The sequence below is a fragment of the Vulpes vulpes genome, chromosome 7 (assembly GCF_048418805.1).
Source record: "Vulpes vulpes isolate BD-2025 chromosome 7, VulVul3, whole genome shotgun sequence".
In the NCBI taxonomy this organism is placed as follows: domain Eukaryota; kingdom Metazoa; phylum Chordata; class Mammalia; order Carnivora; family Canidae; genus Vulpes; species Vulpes vulpes.
Window position 1 is genome coordinate 6,558,774 of NC_132786.1, and position 25,548 is coordinate 6,584,321.

The following is a 25,548-nucleotide window of genomic DNA, read 5'->3' on the forward strand; positions in this document are numbered from 1 at the left end:
AGAAGTTTGTTTTAGAAGCATGTTATTTGGCAAACTTGGAATTTGAATTATAGTGCAAGAAATAAACCAATTTCTTTCTGGAACTGAACTCCCGAGTATTGACATAACTGCAAATTTTTCATTACATTGCAACTGTTGAGCAGAAGGGGAGGAGAGGGAGAAACTAATAATAAGTGTGAAACTCTTTGGGTTAGAAGAAGTGTTTATTTAAAAAACACAGCTGCATTTGGGGACTTCCCCCTTTCTTATTATGATGGTTAATTTCATGTCAACTTGACTGAGCTAAGGGAAACCCAAAGAGCTGACAAAACATTTCTGGGTGTGTCTGTGAGGGTGGTTTCCAGAAGAGTAAAGAAGGTGGCCCTCTCTAGTGTGGGAGGACATCATCCAATCTATGAGGGCCTGAATGGAACCAAAGAAGTGAAGGAAGGGCAAACTTGGCTCTCTCTGCTTGAACTGAGACATCCATGTTCTGTTGCCCTCAGACACAGGTACTCCTGGTCCTCAGACTTTTGGATTCTGGGTTGGAACTGCACCACTAGCCCACTTTCCTGGGCCTCCAGTTTGCAGACGGCAGATTGTGGGACTTCTCCACCTCCATAATCATGTGAGCTAATCCCTGAAAATAGATCTCTCTTTGTATATATCTAAAAATACACTCTTGTTTGTTTCTTTGGAGAACCTTGACTATTGGATTCTCTTTGGAAGAAGTTCAGACATCATAATCTAGATTGTGTTTGTAAGGTTTAGTCTAGAAATTGTCTCACTCCTCCAGAATTAAATTTGCCATCAGGTTAGGAAAGGAGGATGTTAGACTCTGTGCAGGAAGACTGGGCAGAGCTAGGAAATAGACATCTACAATACATTATGTCACATTAGCGTGGCATAGGATTTAGGATTAAGGTAAGCAGCCAATAATGTTTCAAAAACAATGGGAAGGGGATGCCCGGGTGGCTCAGGGGTTGAGTGTCCGCCTTTGGCTCAGGGTGTGATCCCGAGGTCCCGAGATCGAGTCCCGCGTTGGGCTCCCTGCATGGAATCTGCTTCTCCCTCTGCCTGTGTCTCTGTCTCTCTGTCCGAGTGTTTCATGGATAAACAAAAATAATAAAAAGCTCTTAAAAAAATGGGAAGGATGCACAATTGTGCCCTAATAGGAATCTACAAATTGTTTTATTTTCTCATTTAAATAATTTTTTTTGTCAGAATAAATGCTCATTTCAAAAAGTACACAAGGGAAATGGAAACATCTTGGCATATTTTATTCCAGGATTAATATATTAATGTCCTCTGTAATGAGTTTTTATACATCAAGATATAAATGAGATTGTACTATATATAGTTTCATCTTTTTTCTGACTAATATTATATCTTAAGCAATTCTGCCTGGGTGGTACAGTCGGTTGAGGGTCCGACTCTTGGTTTCGGCTTGGTTCATGATCTCAGGGTCATGAGATCAAGCCCCTTGTGTTGGGCTGCCCACTTGGTGAGGAGTCTGCTCGGTGAGGATTCTTTCTCTGCCTCTCTTGCTTGTGCTTTCTCTCTCTAATAAATAAATAAGTAAATTTTTATATATATAGATAATTTTTCTATTATATTACTATACATATATAAAATTTTTGATGGTTATGAAACATTACATCCTGGATGTACCATAACTTACTCAAATATCCCCCTATTGTTACATATGTAAGTTAGATGATATCACAAATAATACTGAGAAGGCATCTTTATTCATAAAACTGCCTTCACACCGTGCTCTCAGCATATATGAGAATTTCTATATGCTTGAATATATAACTTGAATATATGAGAAGTAACATTTTAATTTGCTCTTATGTAAACTATTAGACATGTTCCCATATATATTTAAAAAGATTTTATTTATTTATTCATGAGAGACACAGAGAAAGGTAGAGACATAGGCAGAGGCAGAAGCATACTTCCTGTGGGGAGCCTGACGTGAGACTCGATTCCAGGACCTCAGGTTCATGACCTGAGCCAAAGGCAGACATTCAACCACTGAGCCACCCAGGTGCCCCCCATTTTCCTGTATTTTAAATTCAGATTAGCTACACCTCATGAAATCTTCTTTGAAAGAGGGAGTATTTGGTTATGTACTTCTGGCATTAGTTAGCAGATAAGCCTAGTAGGGATGACTGGAAACCCTGGAGTATGCTGGAATGATGGGTGGGGAGAGGAGGAAAACAGCGAGGGGAAATGGGGGAAAAGAGCTGAGATCAGAAAGAGCTGGGGCGGGGAGGCGGGGGAGGGCCTCAAGGAATCCTCTTTTAACACCTCTGGAGCCACTGAGCCATCAACGGATACACAACTGCTTCCCAACAGATGTCAAAGTGTGGTTTCTGTTTCTGGACAAAGAGTATCCTCAAAGAAGTCCAAAGACTACTAAAACACAAGTTTTCTGATTATTGCACAGCTGGCACATACACAGTAGGGCCTTTAGATAAATAACTGCAGGAGTGGGAAAGCTGTAGGTTTGTGTGGAAAGGAACAGGGGTTATACTAGGCTGGAGAGAGAGGCCCTGGGTTTTTGTTTTTTTTTTTTTCAGGATCTGCTTTGTAATTAAAGGGAGAGAATCATGCAGATGAGCAACTTCCCAGCCCTTGGCAACTCTAGCCTGTCTCCCTGTGTTGCCACCTTGCCCTGGTTCTGCTAGTCAGTATAGCTGGAGGTGGTTCAAATATCTGGGCAGAACCTCAGCCAAGCTCTGGCTACCTTTGATCCCAGCCCCATCAGTAACCATGGCTGAGGTGCCAAACTGGTTAGTTGCAAAATCCATCTGATTCAGTTTTCCGTCCCTGAAGAGGGGTTCTTTCCTGCTCCCTCCATAAAGCTGCCCTGAAGTGGGCAGCGTAGCACGTGGTATGGAAGGAGGTATTTGCAAACAACCTAGAGTAGACAGGTGACTGCAAAGATAGCACACAAACAGCAGGGAGGACACAGACCCAGAAATATTATGTTTATTCTGAGGAAGAGCAGAATTTGGGGCACCAGGAAGCCCCCTACATGGCATCTCTTGGGGCCACAGAGGATCCTCTATCAGAGAAATCAGGCCCCAAGAGATGTGTCACACGGTAAGCAGATGGTCTGCTTTCATCCCTATAGGCTTCCCCTGGCTATCCTTAAAGTTTGGGATTTATAGCTGGAGGCACCGGGCCCATCCACTTCTCTCCTAGATGGAAAAAATTATGTCAGATGCTGACCCCACAAACCCCCAGGGGTTTTCTAGGAAGAGCTCTGCTTGGTTCCCTTCTTTTCTATGGGGGTGAAACTGGCCTCTCCCCCCATTCAGCCCCCAGGAACCTCTGTGTATGAGGCTCCATTACTGGAAATGCATAGAACATGTTTTGTTCTGGATCTGTCCTTCGGTCAACTGATAAATGGGGATGGGGCTAGGATCAAGGGCAGCTCACCATGAACCTGTGGCTTACCCAGCAGGTGTGCCAGCAACTCCATCCGATCAGAGCCAAAGAGCATGTGGGTTTGGCCATCCAGATGGGCCACAGTGACTGGCAGCCCAAAGGCCTGGAGAAAGCAGTTAGAATGTAGGGAGTAAGGTGATAGAGCAGTTATTTATTAGTCTGGGACTGAAGGCTAAGAGTCAATACTTGTCTGAGGTCACAGAAGCAGAGCAGCCTAAGAGGGGTCTGCTAAGAGGCTCCACAGCTCTAGGGAGTTTTCTAACTCTCAGATACGTGTCTTTCCTTTTCACCATCTGGCTCCTTTTTCCTTTCCTTGGACTCTGGGATAGGAAGGGAGAGGATGAGGGTTGTCTGGGACAACTGGGAGGACTCATGTTGGGAGCAACATTTAGAACAGGAGCATGGGGACCCAGTAGATTCTCAGCCTATCTTCAGCAGTGGGGTTGGAGACCCACAGCAAGAGTTGCTTACCCCATATTTGCAGGCTGCCTCAGTGTTCTCCTTGAGCTTGTTTTTCACCTTTGGTGTTACAATCTTTTCCAGAAGTCCCTGGGCTTGTTCTGTAGACATGCCAGCCTTCTCTGCAGCCTGAGGGGGGATACGGAAGGGAACACAGCTCTGTCTGCTTTAGTGGGTGGGGGGTAGAGATCTCAGGAGAAACTCTAGTCTTTCTTCTCTGCTCCCATTTTCCTAGTAAGGCCTTAACCCACCCACAAAGGTCTCTCTTTGCTAAGAAGGGCTGTTTTTCCCCCCCTTCAGAAATCTTGTGATTGGTGGAAAGAACAAGTGCAAAACTTTAAAGCCAGTGGGCATCTTAGAAACCAGCTTTCCCACCTTTTTATTAACAAGGAAGGGGACTGCTGTCCATGACTTGGTTAGCATCATAGAACTCATTAGTGGCAAAGCCAATGTTAGAATCCAAGTCCCCTGACATTAAGTCTGGGCTCTTGCCTTTCTACTTCTCAGAGTTCCTGAGTATCTTGTGCTCTTTTGAATCAAGGGCTGGGCTATAATTCTCGCATCATTTCCTGAGGACTTTTGAGCAGGGCACAGGGATATATAGCTAGCTGCCTGTGGGGCCTCACAAGAATAAAAGTTTCAGTTTGGGGTGTGTTGGTATCATTTGGGACTAGTGGTTCTCAATTTTGGCTGAATACTAGAATCTCCTGAGGGAGCTTTAAAAATCCCACTCACAGGTCATCCCCTGGAACAATTACAACAGAATTTTTGACAGGCAGTGCCCAGGTGTTCCAGGTGATAAAATATACAGCCAAGGTTGAGAACCAGTGCAACCTGACCTCAAGCTGGAGAGGCAAACATGAAGTCATGCAGAGCATTCTGCTGTGTCTTTGACTTGGCTTCATGAGAGAGAATTGTGTCCTAGACCAAATGTTCAACAGAGGATCAGTTAGGTAAACAAAAGTAGGCCCACTGAGAATGGTACTTTCAAAGAGTTTACAACTGTATGGAAAATGATTGTTAGTTAATAAATGCAAAGGCAAGCCTATGCAAATACTTTGCAGGAATAAAAACACTGGAGGAACGTATTGGTCATTCTTTGTGATCTGCTATCTTATGTATTAAATTTGAATATGCCTCAACTATCTTTTGTAAACTGGAGGGAAAATATTGTTTTGAATTTCCTGATTTAACCCCAAGAAAAATTTACTTTTTATACCTTTATCTATGGTTGGCACACATTTCAATGTTTTGAGCTTTTTCATTTGTTTCCACTCCGGCTTCTGTATCATTCTGGCTTGAGTTATCTCTCTCTCTCTCTCTCTCTCTTTTTTTCTTTTTAAAGCTTGTCTGTAAAGTCTCCTGCTTTCTACTCTGGATATATCGGTGAGGTCTGTGATTGGGGCCACTGCCTCATCCTTCCCCATCTGGGGGTGCCAACATTTAACATCTCTTTCCCACTGACTTTTTTTTTTTAATTTTTTTTTAATTATTTATTTATGATAGTCACACAGAGAGAGAGTGGCAGAGACAAGGCAGAGACATAGGCAGAGGGAGAAGCAGGCTCCATGCACCGGGAGCCTGACGTGGGATTTGATCCCGGGTCTCCAGGATTGCGCCCTGGGCCAAAGGCAGGCGCCAAACCGCTGCGCCACCCAGGGATCCCCTCTCCCACTGACTTCTTTCATGAAATAAAATCTACCCATGTAGAATTCTGCACTTCCCTTTCAACCACAAGATAATCTTTGAAAGTCCTCTGAGTTCCAACCTTTCAGTAATTTAGCCCCTCAAACACAGCATCCTTTCTTCCCAAATAACTATCACCTCTTCCACCTAATATGAAAACTGTGTCTTCTCTGCTCCTGAACACCAGCTGTTCTCAGCTTCCCTACGAGAGGACCGGGGACAGAGCCAGGACACTCACGGCTAAGATGCTCTGAGGTTCTGTGATGTCTTCATCCTGAGAAGAAGAGAACACTTAGTAGGAAAGGGGTGATGAGGTGTGATATGGGGGAGGGAGGATGGTAGGGCAGTGAACAACAGGGGAAGGAAACTGGGTTGTAGGGGATGGTCCTCCCATTATCCAGGGTCTCCCAAGTAGTTCCCAGAGCTATGTCCTTACCCGTGACCAGACACGCATCCATAGTTCCCTGGACACTTTCTCTAACATCTCTGGGTGTTCCATGTTCACAGCAGTGAGGAATCTCATGGCTGATAAACTTCCTGTGGGGCAGAGGTACTCAGAGGCAGTGCTTTTCTAGTTTGTCTCCAACGGAGGACTGGCCCTTTCCTGCTTCTGACTTCCTCCGAGCTCAACTGCCCTCAGTCTCCTACCTAAATTTTCTCATAGCCGGTTTGTCCTGCTCTTTGTCCCCTTAGGTCCCCACAAGCTTCTGCTCACTCAATGCTGACCTGTGTTTTCCCAACCTTTGTTCCATTTCATGGAACTAGTTGCCAGTCCCAACTTCCTGGCACTATGATTTGCAGCTTTGCTGCCTTCCACTTAATAACCCCATCTGTATCTCACTCTTTACCTTTTTCAAGGATCACAGAGAAGAAATCCTTGGGGAACTGTATGGGAACCTGGACATGCTGTCCTAGGAGTCTCATGTCATTTCTCAGGTATTGGGCTTTGCGGGGAAGCAGAGCTGGTGGCTGGTTTCCTGCAAGTGGAAATTTGGGCACACTCGTGAAAGACTACCGAAGAGTCCCAGGCTTGAGGTGACCCTTCCCCGGTTTTCAGGAGAGTGCAAATTACAGGTTGTCCATGCCAACATAAAGACCCAGTTGGGAGCAGCCACCCCCCTTCCCCCCCCTCCCTCCCTCAAATCCCTGTCCCAATGGCCGCTGCCTTCACACCGCTGTCTTTCATGATCCCTGCAATGAGGCTGGGGCGCAACTGCAGGTTGATGTTCCAGATGTTCTTGTACCGGCATAGGACCTGCAGGAGCAGAGGTAGGGGTGGGGAACCAGTGTGTGAGATGGACAGAGTGAAAGTGGCTGATGGAGAAGGAAGGCTGTTAATGGCAACTGCTTAGCTGGAGGCTCTGAGTGCAGAAGAGTAAGGGTTGTGCGGGCACCCTCAACTATTTGGTTTTAAACGGCAAAAGTCTCCACTCCCAGAAATGATCCCATGAACTTTGCTCCGTCCCCAGAAATCGATCCCAGGATCTTTGCTCAGTAGGCGGCTTCATCCTGTTGTGCACTCCACTCCCCAGAAACTAACGTGGTGAGGGGGCTGAGAGGTGGCTGTGCCACGGCTGTCTCCTGGATTGTCCGGAGTTACCCGTGTTCTTCCAGGCCGCTGTGGGAAGCCACTGCCTCAGGATGAGCCGGCTGGACCTGGAGCCAGCGACCCTATGACCCCCAGCTCTGCAGCGCGGCCTGAGGCCCGTCGGGCAGCGCCAGCAGTTTCTCCGCGCCCGCTCCCGCCCTTCCCTCCGCCCTCGCCCCCACGCGCCGGCCGGGCGGGCCCCCGGGTCACCTCGAAGCCCAGCCAGGAGTAGGGGGACAGTACGTCGTAGAAGAGCTCCAGGGTCCGCGGCAGGGGCCCCATGCTGCAGCCGCCCCGGGCCCAGGGCGCAGCGATCCCGCCCGCTTCCCGGCCTGCCCCGGAGGACCGCCCCGCCCCCGCCCCGCCCCGGAGGACCGCCCCGCCCCGCCCCCCGCCCTGCCGGACCGCCCCGGGCCAAGTGTGGCTGGAGGTCGCGGCGGGCGGGCCGGAGGGGGCGGGGCGGTCCTCCGGGGCGGGGGAGGGGGCCTCGGAGCGTCCCCAGGCCCCGAGCGCTGCCTCCCTCCCGCCCGCCCCGCCCCGGCCGCAGAGACCTCCGGCCTCCCGGGCCCCGCCTGCTTCCTCCTCTCGCTGAAGAGTGGGCCTAGGGGGCGGTGGCCCCGGTGCCCGGCCTGAGCCTGTGACCGTGGCTCGTGTAGCTGCCCCGGGTGGGTGGTTAGCGTGACTTGGCAGTTGCGGGGACTTTGTGGGCCCGAGCAGAGTAAGAAGTGTCCACGTGACACTTTCCCCCGCTTCTCAGAGCTTAGCCTGGACCGTGTTGCACGATCAGTCCCTACCCAGAGTGAGTGCAGGACAGGAGGAGCCCTCCCGGCCGCGATAGGAAGGGCCCTGGGGAATGGTGTGCTCCATTTTCCTGTTTGTAGATGGGTCCCATCATCTTACATCGGGATTATATATACCGCGAGGAAATGACTTTTTAAAGTTCCATTGAATTTTATTAAAATTATGTTACTGATTTTATGAATTGGAAAACGCATCATAAAGATTCCACTCCTCATTTGTATTCATTAGAAAAACAACCCTAAGCCAACAGAACAGAAAGACAGTATAAACATTTACATAGAAGTATGAAATGAGAGGAGGATGCTGTTTCACCCCCTTGCAAATTGAACTAATTGCTTTGCAATAACTGAAACTGAAAAATTACGCATTTCTCTAGTAATATTAATTTAAAAGTATCCAAGAGCAATTTAGCCCCATAATAATATTTTAAAAGTAAATCATCACTTATTTATAAAAACCTTAATATTTAGGAATAATTGTAGACTTACAGAAGAGTTGTAAAGATAGTGAAGCAAGTTTCTACATACCTCTCATCCAGCTTTCCCAGTTGGGACACCTTATATAACCATGGTATAATGATCAACACTAAGAAATTAACATCGGTGCATTACTCTTAACTGGATGATGGGCTTTGTTCAGATTCCACCAGTTTTTCCACTATTGTCCTTTTTCTGTTTCAGGATTCATTCCAGGGTACCGCTTAGCATTTAATTCTCGTGTCTCTTTAGTCTCCTCCTATCTGTGTAAGTTTCTTGACTTTTTATTTTGTTTCTTGACCTTGACACTTTTGAGAAGTATTGGTCAGATATTTTGTAGAATGTCCCTCAACTTGGGTTTGATGTTTTTTCTTGTCTACACTGGGATTTGGATTTTTTGAAAGTACACCCTTCAGCTTGAATTGTATCGGGGGTTCCTGATCCTAGCATGACTTATTACACATGATGTTAACTTTGACCATTTGGGCAAAATGGAAAAAACTGTCAAGTTTCTCTACTGTAAAAATCGTTTCCCCCTTTTCATCCTCTGTTCTTTGGAACAAGTCATTAAGTGCAGCCCAGTCTGGAGGTGGGGGTACTGGTTGAGTAGATTAAACACATCTCTTGGAGGGAAAGACATCAAAGAATTTGTGGATATATGTGGAAACCACTGTGGTAACCTAGACGCATTCTGAGGGAGATACTTTGAAGCTATAACATTTCCTGTTTCTTCTTAAACTTTCGCCTACCGATTTTATCACTCATTGGTAGAGTTTGCCTGGAGCAATGATTACTGTGGTGTTCTAATGATGTTTTTCTGTTTCTTCTACATTTATTAATTGAAATTTTGAAAGGAGAATTGTTCCTTTTATGTATTTATGTTTGTATTTATTCATTTAATCATTTGTTTATACTGTATGGGCTGATGGATTTTAAGAATCATAGCGTGGTAAAATGTTGATCTGAGTCTCTACATCCTGCCTTCTTACACTATTATTATTATTATTATTATTATTTAGATTAGGCCTGTGGGTAATACTAAGTGAGAACAACAAAAAAATAGTTACATTTCTTTATATATGCTGAGAGGAATGTCTAGCTACTGAGTTGTTGGCACAAGAAATAATGACATAAGCCAATTATTTATAGTAGCAAAAATAACTAGTAAAGGAACTAAATATGATGTAGTTATCAAACTTTGGAAGGCATGGAGACAGGGTGGGATATCTAAGCCAAATCCTCATCTTTCATGGTCAGTGATATGTCTATATTTGAAACATCCCTGGAGCTTTGGTCATGTAATCTGGCATTAAATATTGGGAACTACAAATACTTTAAGTAAATTGCCTTTCCAAATAAGTAAAAGATGGATTGCTGGATGAATGGCTTTGGGACAACTGGGAGGTTTAAACAAAATGTAACTGGACCCATATGTAACACCTTACACAAGGAACGTGTCTAGCTCGATCAAATATTTTATGTTAAAGAAAGTAACCACTAAAGTACCCAAGGAACTTATGGGAAAATATTTTTTTTTTTTTAAAAATCTGGGAGTAGATGGAGTGCCTGGGTAGCTCAGTCGATTATGGGTCTGATTTCAGCTCAGGTCATTATCTCACAGTCTTGGGATTGAGCAGCATTGGGCTCCCTGCTCAGCAGAGAGTCTGCTTGTCTCTCTCCTTCTGCCCCTTCCCCAGCTTCTGCTCCCTCTGTCACTCTCCCAAATAAATAGATAAAATCTTAAAAAATAAAATCTGGGAATAGAGGCCACTTTGTTAGCTGTGATACTAAATGCAGAAACCTTAAAAGGTTTATACATTCAAATACATAAAATTAAAAAATTTTGGCAAACTCCAGTAAGTCAGAAAATAACTGGGAAAAATATCTGAGTTCATTTTACAGTCAGAAAGCTAATTAACCTAGTGTAGAAAGAGCTACAAAATCAATAAAGTAAAAGAAGCCCAGTGGAGAAATGGGCCAATGATATGAACAGAACATACACAGAAATGGACATATGAAACATAAAAGATTATGCTTGTATATACTTATAAAAACCGTGAGTCAGGATTACACTATGATATCTTTTTATATATCAAATTGGCAGAGATCAAAAAGTTTGATGACTCAGGGCGTTTGGCAGGAATTTGTAGAAAATCGTTGTCTTATGTAACTGGTGGGAGTATAAATTGGTACGGCCTCTAACAAGAAGAGCAGGTTAGCAATATCTTTCTGTTTTACAAATACACCCTTTGACCTAGCAATCCCATTTTTTTAAGTTTTTTTTTTTTTTTTAAGATTTTATTTATTTATTCATAGAGACACAGAGAGAGAGAGAGGCAGAGATACAGGCAGAGGGAGAAGCAGGCTCCACACAGAGAGCCCGACATGGGACTTGATCCAGGGTCTCCAGGATCACACCCTGGGCTGCAGGCAGCGCTAAACCACTGCACCACCGGGGCTGCCCTAGCAATTCCATTTTTAAGAATTTATATTATAAACATGTTTGCCTACATGCAATATGACGTTCTATATAGGGTTATTTATTACATTGTTTATAATAGCAAAAGATTGGAAACTACCTAAATGTTCATTGATGTGGAGCTAATTCAGTTCACCAATATTTATAATATTTTTAAACTTTATTTTTTAAAAAGATTTTATTTATTTATTCATGAGAGACACAGAGAGAGAGAGACATAGGCAGAGACATAGGCAGAGGGAGAAGCAGGTTCCACGCAGGGAGCCCAATGTGGGACTCGATCCCAGGACTCCAGGACCACGCCCTGGGCCAAAGGCAGGCACTAGACTGCTGAGCCATCTAGGGATCCCCTATTTTTCAACTTTAGAAGCTCTTTAAATATTAATATTCCATGATACCGTATATATTAATAAGTGAAAAGCAAGATATAAAACAGTACATGTTATTTGCTGTCTTTTTTTAAGGGTTGCAGTACTTTCCAAGTGTGTGGTTTTTAACGGTTGCAATACTTTCCAAGTATGTGGTGTACAGATACGCATATGTGCATACTGATATCAGCTGGATGGAGAGACGAAAAAAACTGGTGAAACTTGTTGCTCTTGGGGAGGGAAGCCAGTGGACTGGGAGAGGGCAAGGTAGATAGTTTTTGTTGGTTGTAACATTTAACACTTTGATTTTTGACCCATTTGAGTATCTTATCTACCCAGGAAGAAAGGCAGGCAGGAAGGAAGAAAAAGTAAGAAAGGTAGGAAAATGCCTTTGGGAACTTGTATTAGCAGAACAGGGAAGGGGATTCCAAGGAGACTGGCTTATCTGATTTATTACCATTTGTGTATTTTACTTTGCTTTAAGGAAAATGTCAGTTGTGAAATGCCACGTAGCAACACATGTGACACAGTTTTAAGGTACAATATTTGCCAAGATGCAACAGAGATGAACATCTGGGTTCTTAAGGCCTGACATTTTCCTAAGGATTTACCAAGGGCTGTGTGAAACCCTGTGTGCTAGCTTTTCCCCTGAATAAATCATGCCGAAGTGCAAGAGAGTGAGGTTGATATTATTATGCTTCTAATCTTGGAAACACTATGCTTTATTAGAAGAGATCAACCTTGGCAAACTGGCATACTTGATATATAAATAATAACCTATTTAGCTGAACATCTCACAGTTCATCAGGACATACCAGTGTGACAACATTGCACACTGAGAACAGCTAGTATGTGCTGTCATTATACCCGTATAAGACACGTAAACATATGGATCAAAACTAAAGAAAATGAAAATAATTCTAGTAGGGATTATACACAGTTTTTCTTTATTTCTTAGACACTCTTTAAGGCTTTGACAATTTCTTTTTTCTTTCTTTATGGAAGAGCTTTGTTGAAGTGTAACTGACATACAATAAACTGCAAATATTTAAAGTATACTATAAATAAATAAATAGATAAATAATAAATAAATAAATAAATAAAGTTTTGACATAGGTATGCACCTGTGCAACCATCACCATGATCAAGACAGTGAACGTAGCTGCAAGTTTCCCTGAGACCGTTGGTGAACCCTGCCCTCTGTTCCCAAAACAACCACTGAAAGGCCTTTTGTCACTAGACATGAGTCTGCATTAATCTTTCTGTCACTAGATATTAGTTTGCATATTTCTTTATACATTGAAAACCCTTTCTAAAATAGATTTTATTTATTTATTAGAGTGAATGTGGGGATCCCTGGGTGGCTCAGCGGTTTACAGCCTTCCTTTGGCCCAGGGCGTGATCTTGGAGTCCCGGGATCAAGTCCCACATCGGGCTCCCTGCATGGAGCCTGCTTCTCCCTCTGCCTGTGTCTCTGCCTCTCTCTCTATGTCTCTCATAAATAAATAAAATCTTTAAAAACAAAAAAGAAAGAATGAGCCAGTGCACAAGCAGGGGGAGCAGCAGAGGGAGAAGGAGAAGCAGACTCCCTACTGAGCAAGGACCCAGATGGGCTCAATCCCAGGACCTGGAGATCCTGACCTGAGCCAAAGGCAGACGCCCAACCAACTGAGCTGCCCTGGCACACATATATTAAAAAATGTGTATTCCAAAATCCATTTTAGAAGCTGGAGCCATTGTTTCCTAGTGTCACAGGAACACAGTCTCCTGGAGACTAGAGAGAGAATTGATTTATTTATGTAGCAGGGATTGATGTTATGGCTGCCTCCTGTGGAAGGGGAGGGGCAAGGGAAGGAAGGGCACAGTGTGAGGCTGAGGGAGGCACTGGGCTTCATGCTTGGTTCTCAGCCAACCCCACAAGGACTTGTGAAGCTTGGGTGAGCTGACTGGGCCTTTACAGCCCCTCACATGTCAGTCACAGGATCTGGGCTGTCCTGGGAAGGTGGCCTGACTGGGCTGAAGCGTCTCCAGCTGAGGGCTGTCTGCTGGCAGCACTCCATGAGCTGGAGGTCATGTCTGAAGGGGATCAGTGCAAAGCACCACAGTGCCCCTGATATAATAATAATTCTGATGGTTCTCCCATCCTAAGGAGTTCTTTGAAAATAGTACTCGAGAAACAAATTTCACATTTTGGAGAGAAAGGGATATTGCATTTTTTAGAGACTTCTTTGAGATTTTGAAAGGGCACTGGGAGCAATCCTTAATTTCAGGTCTAAAAACATGATCTGTTTACTCATTACTTTACACTTTTCATTCCACGAGTGTAGGAGTTGTCAGCCTCAGCACTGTTAACATATTGGAGTGGATAATTCTTGTGTGGGGGGGTGTCCTGTGCCCTATAGGATGTTTAGCAGCTCCCTGGTCTCTACCCACGAGGTACCAGGAGTACCCCCAATCCTAGTTGTGATAATAAAATATTATGCTAAGTGAATGAAAACAGATGCAAATAACTCCATAATGTACATTTCCATTTGTATGACATTTTCAGAAAAAACAGCAGATCAGTGGTTTCTTCTGCAGCTGGGAGTGGGAGTGGGGAGTGATTGAAAATTGGCATGAGAGGACTTCCTGAGGTGATGTCTGCAGGATCAGAATCACCCCTGGCAAAGAATCATTGCACTAGTGTTTCTTGGGGGCCCCTTGTGCCCCACATACTATTGTGAGTGCTTGGGGATGGGTATGAACACCATTTATCTTTTGATGTGAGAATCAAAAGACAAAGTTGGTTCAGTTAAAATTGTGTGTGTGTGTGTGTGTGTGTGTGTTGGAAGTGGGGGGCGTTGGGGCAACAAGAAAGAACCAAACAAATTCCTAGAAAAAGTGACCCTAAATGAAGACTTGAAAGGTAGGGAGAGGTTAGGTAAGTGTTAGACTGGAGAGGGAAGGTAGGTAGATTTACACCCAGAGCCAGTAACAACATAGAAAAGAAAGCTGTCCAGAGTCTCAAGGAACTGAGAGAAGGTCTTTTGGGCAAAGAAGGCAGTGGCCTGAGGAGGTGGCAGGTAGAAGCCAGGTCATGTGACAAGTTTCAAAGTCTCTACTTGAGGGACTTCAAGCTAAGTATGATTTTTATTTAAACTTTTAAAAAAGATTCATTTATTTATTTGTTTGAGAGAGAGTGAGCAAGACTCAATCCCAGGACCCCAGGATCACAACCTGGGCCAAAGGCAGAGGCTCAATCACTGAGTCACTCGGGTGCCTCATTAGCCCCGATTCTTAAAACCTATTTAATAGAAGAGCAGTAATCCTCTTGCTTAACTACTCAGATGTCGTGCCTTCTGTGCTGTAGGAAATCATGTAACTACTGTCAGTAATTTACTCATGTGATGCATCACATAACCACAAAAAGTCATTTATACTATTTAGCAAATACATGTAGAGCACACATTGCTTGCTACATGTCAGATACCATTATAAATGTTTTATTAAAATTAACTCATTTCGGGGCACCTGGGTGTTGGCTCAGTCTGTTAAGTGTCTAACTCTTGGTTTCGGCTCAGGCTCAGGTGGTGATCTCAGGGCTGTAAGATAAAGACCCACCTCCTGCTTCACTATCAACCCACCCAGAGTTCGCTTGAGATTCTCCCTCCTTCTCCCTATGCCCCTCCCACTCATGTTCTCGTTCTCTCTTTCTAAAATAAATGAATAGATTAAAAAAATGAACTCATTTTATCATTGTAACAACTCTACAAGGTAGGTGCTATTTTTTAACAGCTCTGTTGAGGTATAATTTACATAGATGGGATTTGCCTATTGTAAGTATACCATTCCAATGATTTATATTATATTTAGAGATTTGTGCAATCATCACCAAAATCCTTCTTGGAATGTTTCCGTTACCTCAGAAAGTCCCTTGGACCATCAGCTTGCAGCTGATGCCACAACCACTCCTAGTCCCAGGAAACCACTGATCTGCTGTCTTTCTCCATAGATTTGCCTTTTCTGGACATTTCATGTAAATAGAATCATATATAGTTTTTTTTTTTTTTTTTCTGCATCTGGCTTCATTCAGTTTATATGTTTTTGAGGTCCATCCATGTTGTAGCAGGTATCAGTAGTTTGTTTTTTTTTTACTTTTTATTGCTGGGTAGCATTTCACACATGTACAGTACCACATTTTGTTTATCTGTTCACCAGTTGATGGGCATTTGGGGTATTGCCAATTGTTGGCCATTATGAACAGTGCTGCTATGAATATTTGCAGACAAGTCTTGGTATGGACATATGTTTTCACTTCTCTTGGGTAGATAGCTGTGATGGAATTTCTGGGCCTAATGGTACATTTAACTTTTTAAGAAACTGAACCTGTACTCCCCAGTGTCTGTTCAACTATTTTCATGTTGATTCCCATTCTGTTGATGGGGAAACCAGGCTGTGGAGTGATTCACCCCTGTTAGGGATGGGGGTGATAATTGAACTTGTGTGGTCTGGAGGCGTCTCTGTGACCTTGACACTAGACTTTGGTGGCCACTTCCTGCATTGGATATTGTTCTCAATTTCAAAAAATGGAACTTGTCTGTTTTCCTTTACCTGATTTTGGTTTCAAACTGCTGGAGAACATGTTGTTCAGCTCTGTCCATGGGAACTGTGCCCGAAGGAATGTGTGTGATGTCCTTTTTCTTCTTTGCTTCCAAGGTCATTCCTTAAGCAGATTTCAGGCTGCTCAAGTATTTTTATTTTTGTGTTTCTTCTGTGAGAAAAATGAACAAACCTAGCAAATGTTTTGCATTTGGGATTTGTAAACTCTCCAGTGACCAAGTCCCCTTTTCTGGACCAAGAACCACCGTCTTACGGCAAAATGACATTCTAGCTACTGAATCAGTGTGTGCCTGCTGGATTTCCTTTTAATGCAGCTGCCACCCTGCAGTGCACTTGCCAATAATAGTTTGTGGGCTGATACTCAAAAGTATCAGTCAGTCGCTCAAAAGACCCTCTGGCTCTTACAGGTAATTACCAACTAATGATTTTTTAAAAAGATTTATTTATTTATTTATATATATATTTTTTAAGATTTCATTTATTTATTTATGAGAGACACAGAGAGAGAGGCAGAGACACAGGCAGAGGGAGAAGCAGGCTACATGCAAGGAGCCTGACATGGGACTCGATCCCGGGACTCCAGGATCAGGCCCTGGGCTTAAGGTGGCGTTAAACCGTTGAGCCGCCTGGGCTGCCCTATTTATTTATTTTAGAGAGAGAAAGAGAGCAGGAGAGGGAGGGATGGGCAGAGAGAGAGAGGGGGAGCATGAGAGAAGCAACCTCCCTGCTAAGCACTGACCCTGACATCATTGATCTGAGCTGAAAGCAGGAGTTTCACAATTAACAGACTGAGCCATCCAGGCGCCCCTATCTCCTCCTGATTTTAAGAGCCAGCCTCATCATCACCCGCTTCTGCTTCCAAGTTCTTATGTGATCAGTTCCCTTAGCATCCTTCCTTTGCTGAAGATTACAAAAAGGAAACAGCTTGCTCTACAACTAATTCTAAACAAATCAATGAGCAGATACGTTTTCAGGCGGGGCATTGTTCTTAAAGAGATAGGAACTACATAGTCATAGCCGAGATTATGGAGAGGTTTTGCCGGGGTTTTTGAGTTCTAGTAATATATTCTTAGGGCCTGGGTGTTTTCCAACTGTAATTACTCTGGGAATGTAACTTATCAAAAATCACACACAATAATAAAAGGCACAGCTGTGATCAGGTGTCAAAATTTTTTTTAAAGATTTATTTATTTATTTTTAGAGGGGGTAATTGTGGGGAGGGGGCTTGCAGAGGGAGAGAGAGAGAATCTTGAGCAGATCCCCACTGAGCTCAGACCTAAACCAAAATCAAGAGTTGGATGCTTAATTGACTGTGCTACCCAGGTGCCCCTCAGGTCCCAAATCTTAAACTCTAAATTATCCTGCCTCCCAGCACTCCTATCCTCCAGAATCCCTTTGTGAACTTGCCAGCTAACCTCTCTTCTGGGTTCTTGTGCTACCCCATGCTTTCTCTTACCGTGGCCCTTATCGCAGTAGATTGATACCTCCAATCTTCGCTGTATTGTAAGCTTGTGTAAGGAGAGAGGGCTGTGTGTGTGTTTTAACCTCAGGTACAGAGAGAGTTGAATTAAACATTCCCTTCAATACAGAGCTCACTATTATCATACATAGAAGTTTCCACCCTAGCTTTTTGTTTTGTTACTTTTTTCTGATTTTATTTATTTATTTAAGGTTGGGGGGACAGCCCAAGCTGGAGGGAGAGAGAATCTGGAGCAGATTCCACACTGAGCCCAGAGCCGGATGCAAGGGCTCCATCCCACGATTCTGAGATCACAATCTGAGCCAAAACCAAGAGTCAGCTACTTAACCGACTGAGCCACCCAGGCACCTCTCACCATAGATTTTTAAGTTTTATTTTTCTCTTCTAGTTCTCCTGCTCATATTATTATGGATAGTAATAGCAACAGTAACACTTAGGGAGCACTGACAGGCATTGTTTAAGCACTTGTATTAACTCAGCTAATCCTCACAACCACATAGAGTACTTGCTATTATTATCTCTTGTTTTTCCAACGAAGAAACTGAGAGGTTAAGGGACTTGCCCAAGGCAACAGAGCCAGTGAGCAGCAGAGCCAGGATTTGAACCCAAGTGGCCTGGCTCTAGCAGCCATATTCTTAACTTACTACATTATGTGCTCTCTCGGATACATGTGCTGTTGTGGTGGATGACGTCTGTGGACATGAATATCACCTCCTCAGACCTGCTGTTTCACATGCGAGATGTTTTTCATATACACAAGTGGTGCTGGGCTGTGGATCTTGTCATGTTTCTTTTGTTGTTGTTCTGCTTATATTTTCTCTTGAAAATATCCACAGAGCTGTTTTGACTTCTAGTGTGCTATATCTGACTGCTGCATGCTCTTCTGCCCTGGGCATCCACCACACCTCAGTGACCCATTCTCCTTGTTTGGTATGCCTTCCACTTGCTACCTCTGCAAACAGTGCTCCAAGGAACATCTTATCTGTGTCTCCTTAATAACCTGTGCGAGAGTTTCTCTTGGTGATGTACGCAGGAGTGAGTGGATCTATCTCAAAGCGTATGTGAATATTTTATTTCACCAATATTAACAAATGGTTCTCCAGAATGATGATACAATTTATCACTCCTGCCAGCAGCCCCAGGGTTTTCCTTCACATTCTTGCCAACGCTTGGTAATTTTTGGCTATTCTGATGAATGTGAAATAGTATCTTATCATTTTCAGTTAAAAAAAATTTTTTGAGAGAGACAAAGTGTATATGAGCATGTGTGTGCCAGGATAGGGGGTACGTAGGGGCAGACGGAGAGGGAGAGAGGGAATCTTCAAACATATTCCATGGAGCCCGACTTAGGGCTCGACCCTGAGATCATGACCTGAGTTGAAATCAAGAGTCAGAAGCTCAATGGACTGAGCCACCCAGGTGCCACTCTTACTTAATTTGCGTATTTCTGGTTATAAGTGGGAATGTGCACCTCTTCCCTCTGTTGGCCACTCGAGCTTCCTCTGTTTGTATTTACGTGTGTACATGTGTGTACGTCAGTTTTCCTTGTGCACTCTTCTTAGTGGTCTCCCATGGCTTCTGGATGTTGTAAATGCCTTCTCCCTGACGGTCATCCCTACCTTTCACTGAATGGAAATCTAATTAGGTTTTGAGCTTCTGGGATCTTATTTAATAAGCCATTCTCTATCGTATAGTGACAAAATTCTGTATTTTCTTAACTTTATCATCTTACCATTCACATTTGGATCTTTTATCCATTTGGATTTTCCTTTGTATAAAGTAAGAGGAAAAGATCCAACTTTATTTTTCTTCAAACAGTGAGCCTCATTCCTAGGACTTATTTTATTTTTTTAAAATATTTTATTTTTTTAACTGGTCTCTACACCCAACAATGGGGCTTGAACCCACAACCCGGAGATCAAGAGTGCATGCCTCACACTGACCTGAGCCAGCTGGTGCCCCCACCATTACTTTTTAATAAATTATCTTTTGCCCATTCACATATGGTTCATTTTTTATCATATCTTAAGTTTCCATGTATAAATGAGTGTATTTTATGCTCATTTGCCTGTTATATTAGTTTAACAATAACTTAGCAGTATGCTTTAATATCTGGTAGAGATTAATTATTCAAGGACCTTTATTCTTCTATGTAAGTTTTAACTAAGTTGTTGAGTTCATAAAAAAATTAATATTTGATTTCTGGAAAGATCTAGATTTGTTGATAGGCAAATTCTTTCCTTCTATATAGTTATTTACCCTTATATCCTTATTATCTGGTACAGTATCTCACATATTCAGTAGCTCAGTAAATATTTATAGAACTGAACTATTGTTCGACTGATTTATGTCCCCTTTCAGAGTGACTGGGCAGGAAACAATGTGACGATAATGGATGTCACATTTGAAGCCGTACTGTCTTCCTTTGAGTGAGAGGAGATAGCTGAGGAGAGCAAAGATCAGAGTTGACACCTTATGTAACAAGGACAACTGTGGCTTTTGTTTTGATTCCTATAATGACTAAGTAAGATTAGGCATTTTTTAAAAAAAGATTTTATTTATTTATTCATGAGAGAGAGAGAGAGAGGCAGAGACACAGGCAGAGGGAGAAACAGGCTCCATGACAGGAGGCTGACGCGGGACTCGATCCCGGGTCTCCAGGATCGTGCCCTGAGCCAAAGGCAGGGGCTAAACTGCTGAGCCACTCAGGGATCCCCAAGATTAGGCATTTTTTTTTTATTGAAAATAGCTTCTGCATTGAGCTTTAGAAGTGGCAGCAAGGGTCATAAGCATCAATAGCTGGGTTCCTAATGGGCGTTTTAAATTCTTGTTTTTTTTTTTTTTTTAATTTTTATTTATTTATGATAGTCACACACACAGAGAGAGAGAGAGGCAGAGACACAGGCAGAGGGAGAAGCAGGCTCCATGCACCGGGAGCCCGACGTGGGACTCCATCCCGGGTCTCCAGGATCGCGCCCTGGGCCAAAGGCAGGCACCAAACCGCTGCGCCACCCAGGGATCCCCCTAATGGGCGTTTTAAAAGAAAATATGAAACTTAAGCCAGGAGATGAGAGAGGGGGAAGTCTTGTTAGTTAATTCATCTGATCTTGTTACGGACTCCTTGACTGTCCCCTTGCAAATACCTCTGTAAGAACAAATCGCGCTACAAGAGTGAGGAGGATGCCATCTAGTGGCAGTAACTCCACGTGGCACCATTTGATCTTTCCTGGGTAATAACAGGAAATACGTGAGCGCCTACAGGATGTTAGGAGCTATTGTAAGAGTTGTGCACATTACAGCAAAACCCATGAGACAGAAGTGTTTATTACCACTATTGTAAAGGTGAGGAAATTGAGCCTCAGAGGAGTTAAGCAACTTGCCCAAGGTCACAGAGCTAGTACTATGTTGAAATCTAGACCATGTGGCTATAGCATTGGTATGTTCAGCCTTTCTGTTATTTTGACCTGAGGAAATTGAGTGATGTCCTGGAGTCGGCTACCAGATAGAGAGCACAGACGGTGTGCATCTCTTCCCAACTTCCATTTAATGACGTCGTGATGGTAATTCAAGTTCCATCACAGGGGGAGTATTTACACAATGAAAATCAGAATATTCTACTCATCAGGCCTACTTGCTTGCTTGCTTTCTTCCTCTCTCTCTCTCTCCTTTCTCTCTCCTCCACACTCATTCCCAGAGAACTGGTTTGCCAGCATACACTGGTTAAGGAGGACTGAGAATTCAGATATGACCCTAGGCTTTCTTCAGGAAAGTTGGACAAGAGATTTGGAAAGTAAGTAAAACCTGTTTTTTTTTTTTTTTTTTGGGGGGGGGGGAGTGGATAAAGAGATCTTAGGACTTTTCTTCTTGGTTTTATTGGTTTTAAAACAACAGATATTTTATGACTAATGTAGAACTCTTTAAAATGAAGACTTACTAAAGAGTAGTGTAGGGTTGCTCAATAGCTCTATGAGGAAAGAAGACAAAACCATTGTACAGTGTGTGTTGCAAATCACACATTAAACATGGCCCAAGAGGGGTACCTGGCTCACTTGATAAAGCATGCAACGCTTTTTTTTTTTAAAAAGATTTCATTTATTTATTCATGAGAGACACAGAGAGAGAGGCAGAGACACAAGGCAGAGGGAGAAGCAGGCTCCCTACGGGGAGCCTGATGTGGGCCTCGATCCCAGGACCCTGGGATCATGACCTGAGCTGAAGGCAGACGCTCAACCATTGAGCTACCCAGGTGCCTGAGCATGCAATTCTTGATTTTTGGGTCCTGAGTTGGAGCTACACTTGGGCACAGAGATTACTTTTAAAAAATGGCCAAAGAAATGAGTTAGGAAAAACAAGCAGAACCACTTCTCAAGGAACTTAAGCTAAATACAGTGGGACGTACTTAAGGATTGTTGAAAGGGCAAAATAGAAATTTCAGAGAACACACACCTATGCTAATTTGAAGGGGATCAAATCACAGACTGAGAATGGACATGACATTTAGGGGAAATTTAGAACACACAAAATTTTGTAGGCTAAAGCTCATAGAAATATTTGAATCATATAACACTACTCAGAAGCCTTCTATAGACAATCATGGCAGAAAATTGATAGTTGTTGAGGCTGAGGTACATAAGGGATCACTGTTCTATTTCTCTGCTTTTCTGAATGTATAGTTTTCCATAATTAAAAGAAAACATCCATATCCAGACCATCAGACTTTTCAAATGATTATATTCAGTACAGTGACTATTATAAAGCATCAAAATCTGTCAGGAGAGGTAAGTCTGAGACACAGTATGGAGGGTTTTGCATGCCCATCTGAAGGTCTATAGATAATGGAAGGTAGTGGAGGGTTTTAAGCAGGTAGTATGCACGTGTACACGAGCGTTTGTGTTTGTGTTTTGTGTGAGAAGTTCTAGTCTGTGAATGTCTGCTCCTAAAGGAATGATACTGGAGCGAATATCACAGCTGTCATTGAAAGGCAATACTTGGGATCCCTGGGTGGCGCAGCGGTTTGGCGCCTGCCTTTGGCCCAGGGCGCGATCCTGGAGACCCAGGATCGAATCCCACATCAGGCTCCCGGTGCATGGAGCCTGCTTCTCCCTCTGCCTATGTCTCTGCCTCTCTCTCTCTCTCTCTGTGACTATCATAATTAAATAAAAAAAAAAATTAAAAAAAAAAAAAAGAAAGGCAATACTTGAAATCTAGGGGCGCGCCTGGGTGGCTCAGATGGCTAAGTGTCTGTCTTCGGCTCAGGTCATGATCTCAGGGTCCTGAGATCCAGCCCTGCGTCAGGCTCCCTGCTTGGGCGGGGGGGAGTCTGCTTCTTCCTCTCCCTCTGCCTCTCCTCTCTGCTCATGCTCTCTTTCTGTGTCTCAAATGAATAAATAAAATCCTTAAAAAAAAAAAAAAAAAGAAAAGGAAGATAGTACTTGAAGTCTGAATATAACTTCAGTTATTTGAGTGGTGCTCAGGTGACAAACTGCTCCAGTTTGCCCAAGACAGGGTTTTCTGAGATGTAGGATTTTGGGTTTTAAAACCTCAGTGGTTGGTCACCTTAGTGGTAGAGTGTGGAAATTGTGAGTGAGTTCTTTGTTTAATTAGAGTACTTGATGGTAAGGAAATAGGATAAAGACCAGGCAGCTGAACAGATACAGAAGCCAGGGGTGGAGAGTTTTTAAACAGGTGGTATAGTCTGTATAGTCTGTGTTGCCCCGGGCCATAGAGGACCCGAGAGGGTGGAGACTCAGGCTGTAGAGTTGGGTGTTGTGGATGACCTCTTCAGATGAGGACTTGCCAGATATATTCTTCAGTTACTCAGCCTTTGAAAACCAAATTCAAAGCTTACATCACATATAATTAACCAGTGACAAAAATGTAATTGCATTAATACTTTCAGATGTTAGAATACAGATTTAGAAATTAGAGTAACTCATGAAAAGGTAAACTGCAAAGGCAAAGGTATTTTATCATTTAATAATTTGACTAGTTCATAAAAAGATTAAAGCAATCCCCTGAAGTATTTAATTTTTTTATTATATATATTTTCCTATATTAAATTTCACATGAGGCTGAATAATCAAAATACAAATATAAAACATAAACAAATAGAAAACTTATATACTCCAGAGCAAGTAATTTTAACCTAATAGCTAATCTTATTTAACTGATTAATTGAGTCTATTTGGCATTGGCTATGTTGCAGTGTGAATGAAGTCCTTGGCTAAGGATTTTAGGGACTAGAAAGATCCAATATGATTGGGGTGTCTTTATTTGTCAGAAGGCTGCATCCAACAGCACAGAGATCCCAGGCTGTATAGTCTCTCGGGTTTGTAGTTTGGACTTTGGGTTTATTCACCGAAGTTGGGTAGGAGCATTGCCCTGCTCAGGCACACCTCAGCCAGAGACCCGAAAAGTCATATGGCCTTTCCTTTCTTGTACCTCAGTTACTCTATGGCCAGAGCTTACCTTTGACGTAATCTACTCCTGTTGATATCTCCAACACTCCATAAGTGCAGAGAAAATGCATGCTTCCTTCAGTTCTCCTCCCTGATGCCACTGCCTGTCAGGACCTGCTCAGGTGGGGTGGGGAATCCACGATCCATGCACTATGAGGGCAGGCAGTTGGGGTAGCCCAAGGGGGGTGGGGGGGTGGAAATAGGAGTGAAGTCATGTTTCCTCCTATTTCCAACCTCAGCAAAGGACACAAAATCCAGTTCCCCTTCCCTGCCTCCGTAGAGTCCTCCAGGTAGATTTGCAATTGTTCTTTGGGGAGCAGGTGGTGGCTGGGAGGAGGTGGAGAGTGGTTGGAGGGCCCCGTATTTTTTTTTTTTTTTAATTCATGAGAGATAGAGGAGGTGGAGGGCAGAGACACAGGCAGAGGGAGAAGCAGGCTCCATGCAAGGAGCCTGACGTGGGACTCGATCCCGGGTCTCCAGGATCACACCCCGGGCTGAAAGTGGTGCTAAACCGCTGAGCCACCTGGGCTGCCCATGGGCCCTGTATTAAACACAACCACAACCTCCAAGGGGGCTAGACTGAGTTTTCGAGGCCATTTTTCTGGGCCTTTGAGTCCAAAGGCAAACAATTTTTTCTCTGTGCATTCATGAATAGAATGTGAATGTCAGGTCCTATTCCACTGAGAAGTAAGATGAACAAGAAACCAGACTAGGATCCTATGAGGTCTCCAGTCTTCAGAGAATCAAATTGCCACCCCCTCCCTGCTAAGCATTCTGTCGCTGTTGTTCCCAGCTGCACTCAGGGCCACCAGCCATAATTTATTATTCAGCGTCTGGTTTGAATAAAACACAGATTTATCTATAGTCTCTGAGGGCTCTAGGCAGGGGATGCAAACAGCAGCTTTCCTTAAGGAGGACTGGACGTGTTGGGACTCTTTTCTCTTTTGCATCCTCTGGTCGTGGTGATTTCTAAGGATTCTCAGTGGAATATTCTCTCAGTCCTGATCTTTCCTAACTGGTCCAGTGAGACTGAGAGGGAAGAGTTCTGTCCTGAGTTCCCATTTTTCTATCCCAGAAAGAAATAAAGCAGAACAAGTTTTAATTTTTTAAAAAAGATTTATTTATTTGAGAGAGAGAGAGAGAGAGAGTGCAGGGAGAGGGAGAGAGAAGCCCTAGCCAACTCCAAGCTGAGCATGGAGCCTGACATGGGGTCCGATCTTAAGACCCCAAGATCATGACCTGAACTGAAACCAAGAGTCAGAGGCTTAAGGAACTATGCCACTCTGGAGCCCCAACAATTTCATTTTATTTTAAAATTTATTACATATATATTATATATATTATATATTATATGTATTATATATATTTATATATATAGGTTCCATGCCCAGCACAGACCCCAACATAGGGCTTGAACTCATGACCCTGAGATCGAGACCTGAACTGAAATCAAGAATTGGCCACTTAACCGACTGATCCATTCAGGCTCCCCCATTTAATTTTCTTTTTGGAAACTGAACATTTGTGGTTTGAGGTATGTTCCTGACCCCATGGTACATGGACCTCCACTATTGTATTTCCCACTGTGTAATTAAATGAATTGTTCTTTTCCCTTCTGAGCCCTTGGAGATCGACAGTTTAGCTGTATTAACCTTTGAATGCTCAGCATCTCCTTCAGTGAGCAGCCCTCTCAATACACTTTCATTGAATGAA

At 43.4% G+C, this 25,548-nt stretch overlaps 2 protein-coding genes across 3 annotated transcripts in view; one reads left to right on the forward strand and one right to left on the reverse strand.

Annotated features, from left to right (window-relative positions):
* Positions 1-25,548, forward strand: part of KEL (Kell metallo-endopeptidase (Kell blood group)) — a 437,477-nt gene that overhangs the window by 11,935 nt on the left and 399,994 nt on the right. The window contains exon 3 of one of the 2 annotated variants that reach the window (XR_012002430.1): positions 486-607. The exons of the other annotated variant lie outside the window; for it this stretch is intronic. The gene's annotated coding sequence lies outside the window, so the exon portion shown is untranslated. The remainder of the gene's footprint in view (positions 1-485; positions 608-25,548) is intronic. 2 annotated transcript variants of the gene reach the window in all.
* GSTK1 (glutathione S-transferase kappa 1) lies at positions 2,964-7,541 on the reverse strand. Its single transcript, XM_026018319.2, has 8 exons — positions 7,385-7,541; positions 6,760-6,841; positions 6,435-6,563; positions 6,023-6,123; positions 5,825-5,860; positions 3,913-4,029; positions 3,451-3,544; positions 2,964-3,191 (listed from the first exon to the last, which is right to left on the reverse strand). Exons 1-8 carry the CDS (start codon positions 7,454-7,456, stop codon positions 3,142-3,144), a joined length of 681 nt encoding a protein of 226 aa, XP_025874104.1. The 5' UTR covers positions 7,457-7,541; the 3' UTR covers positions 2,964-3,141.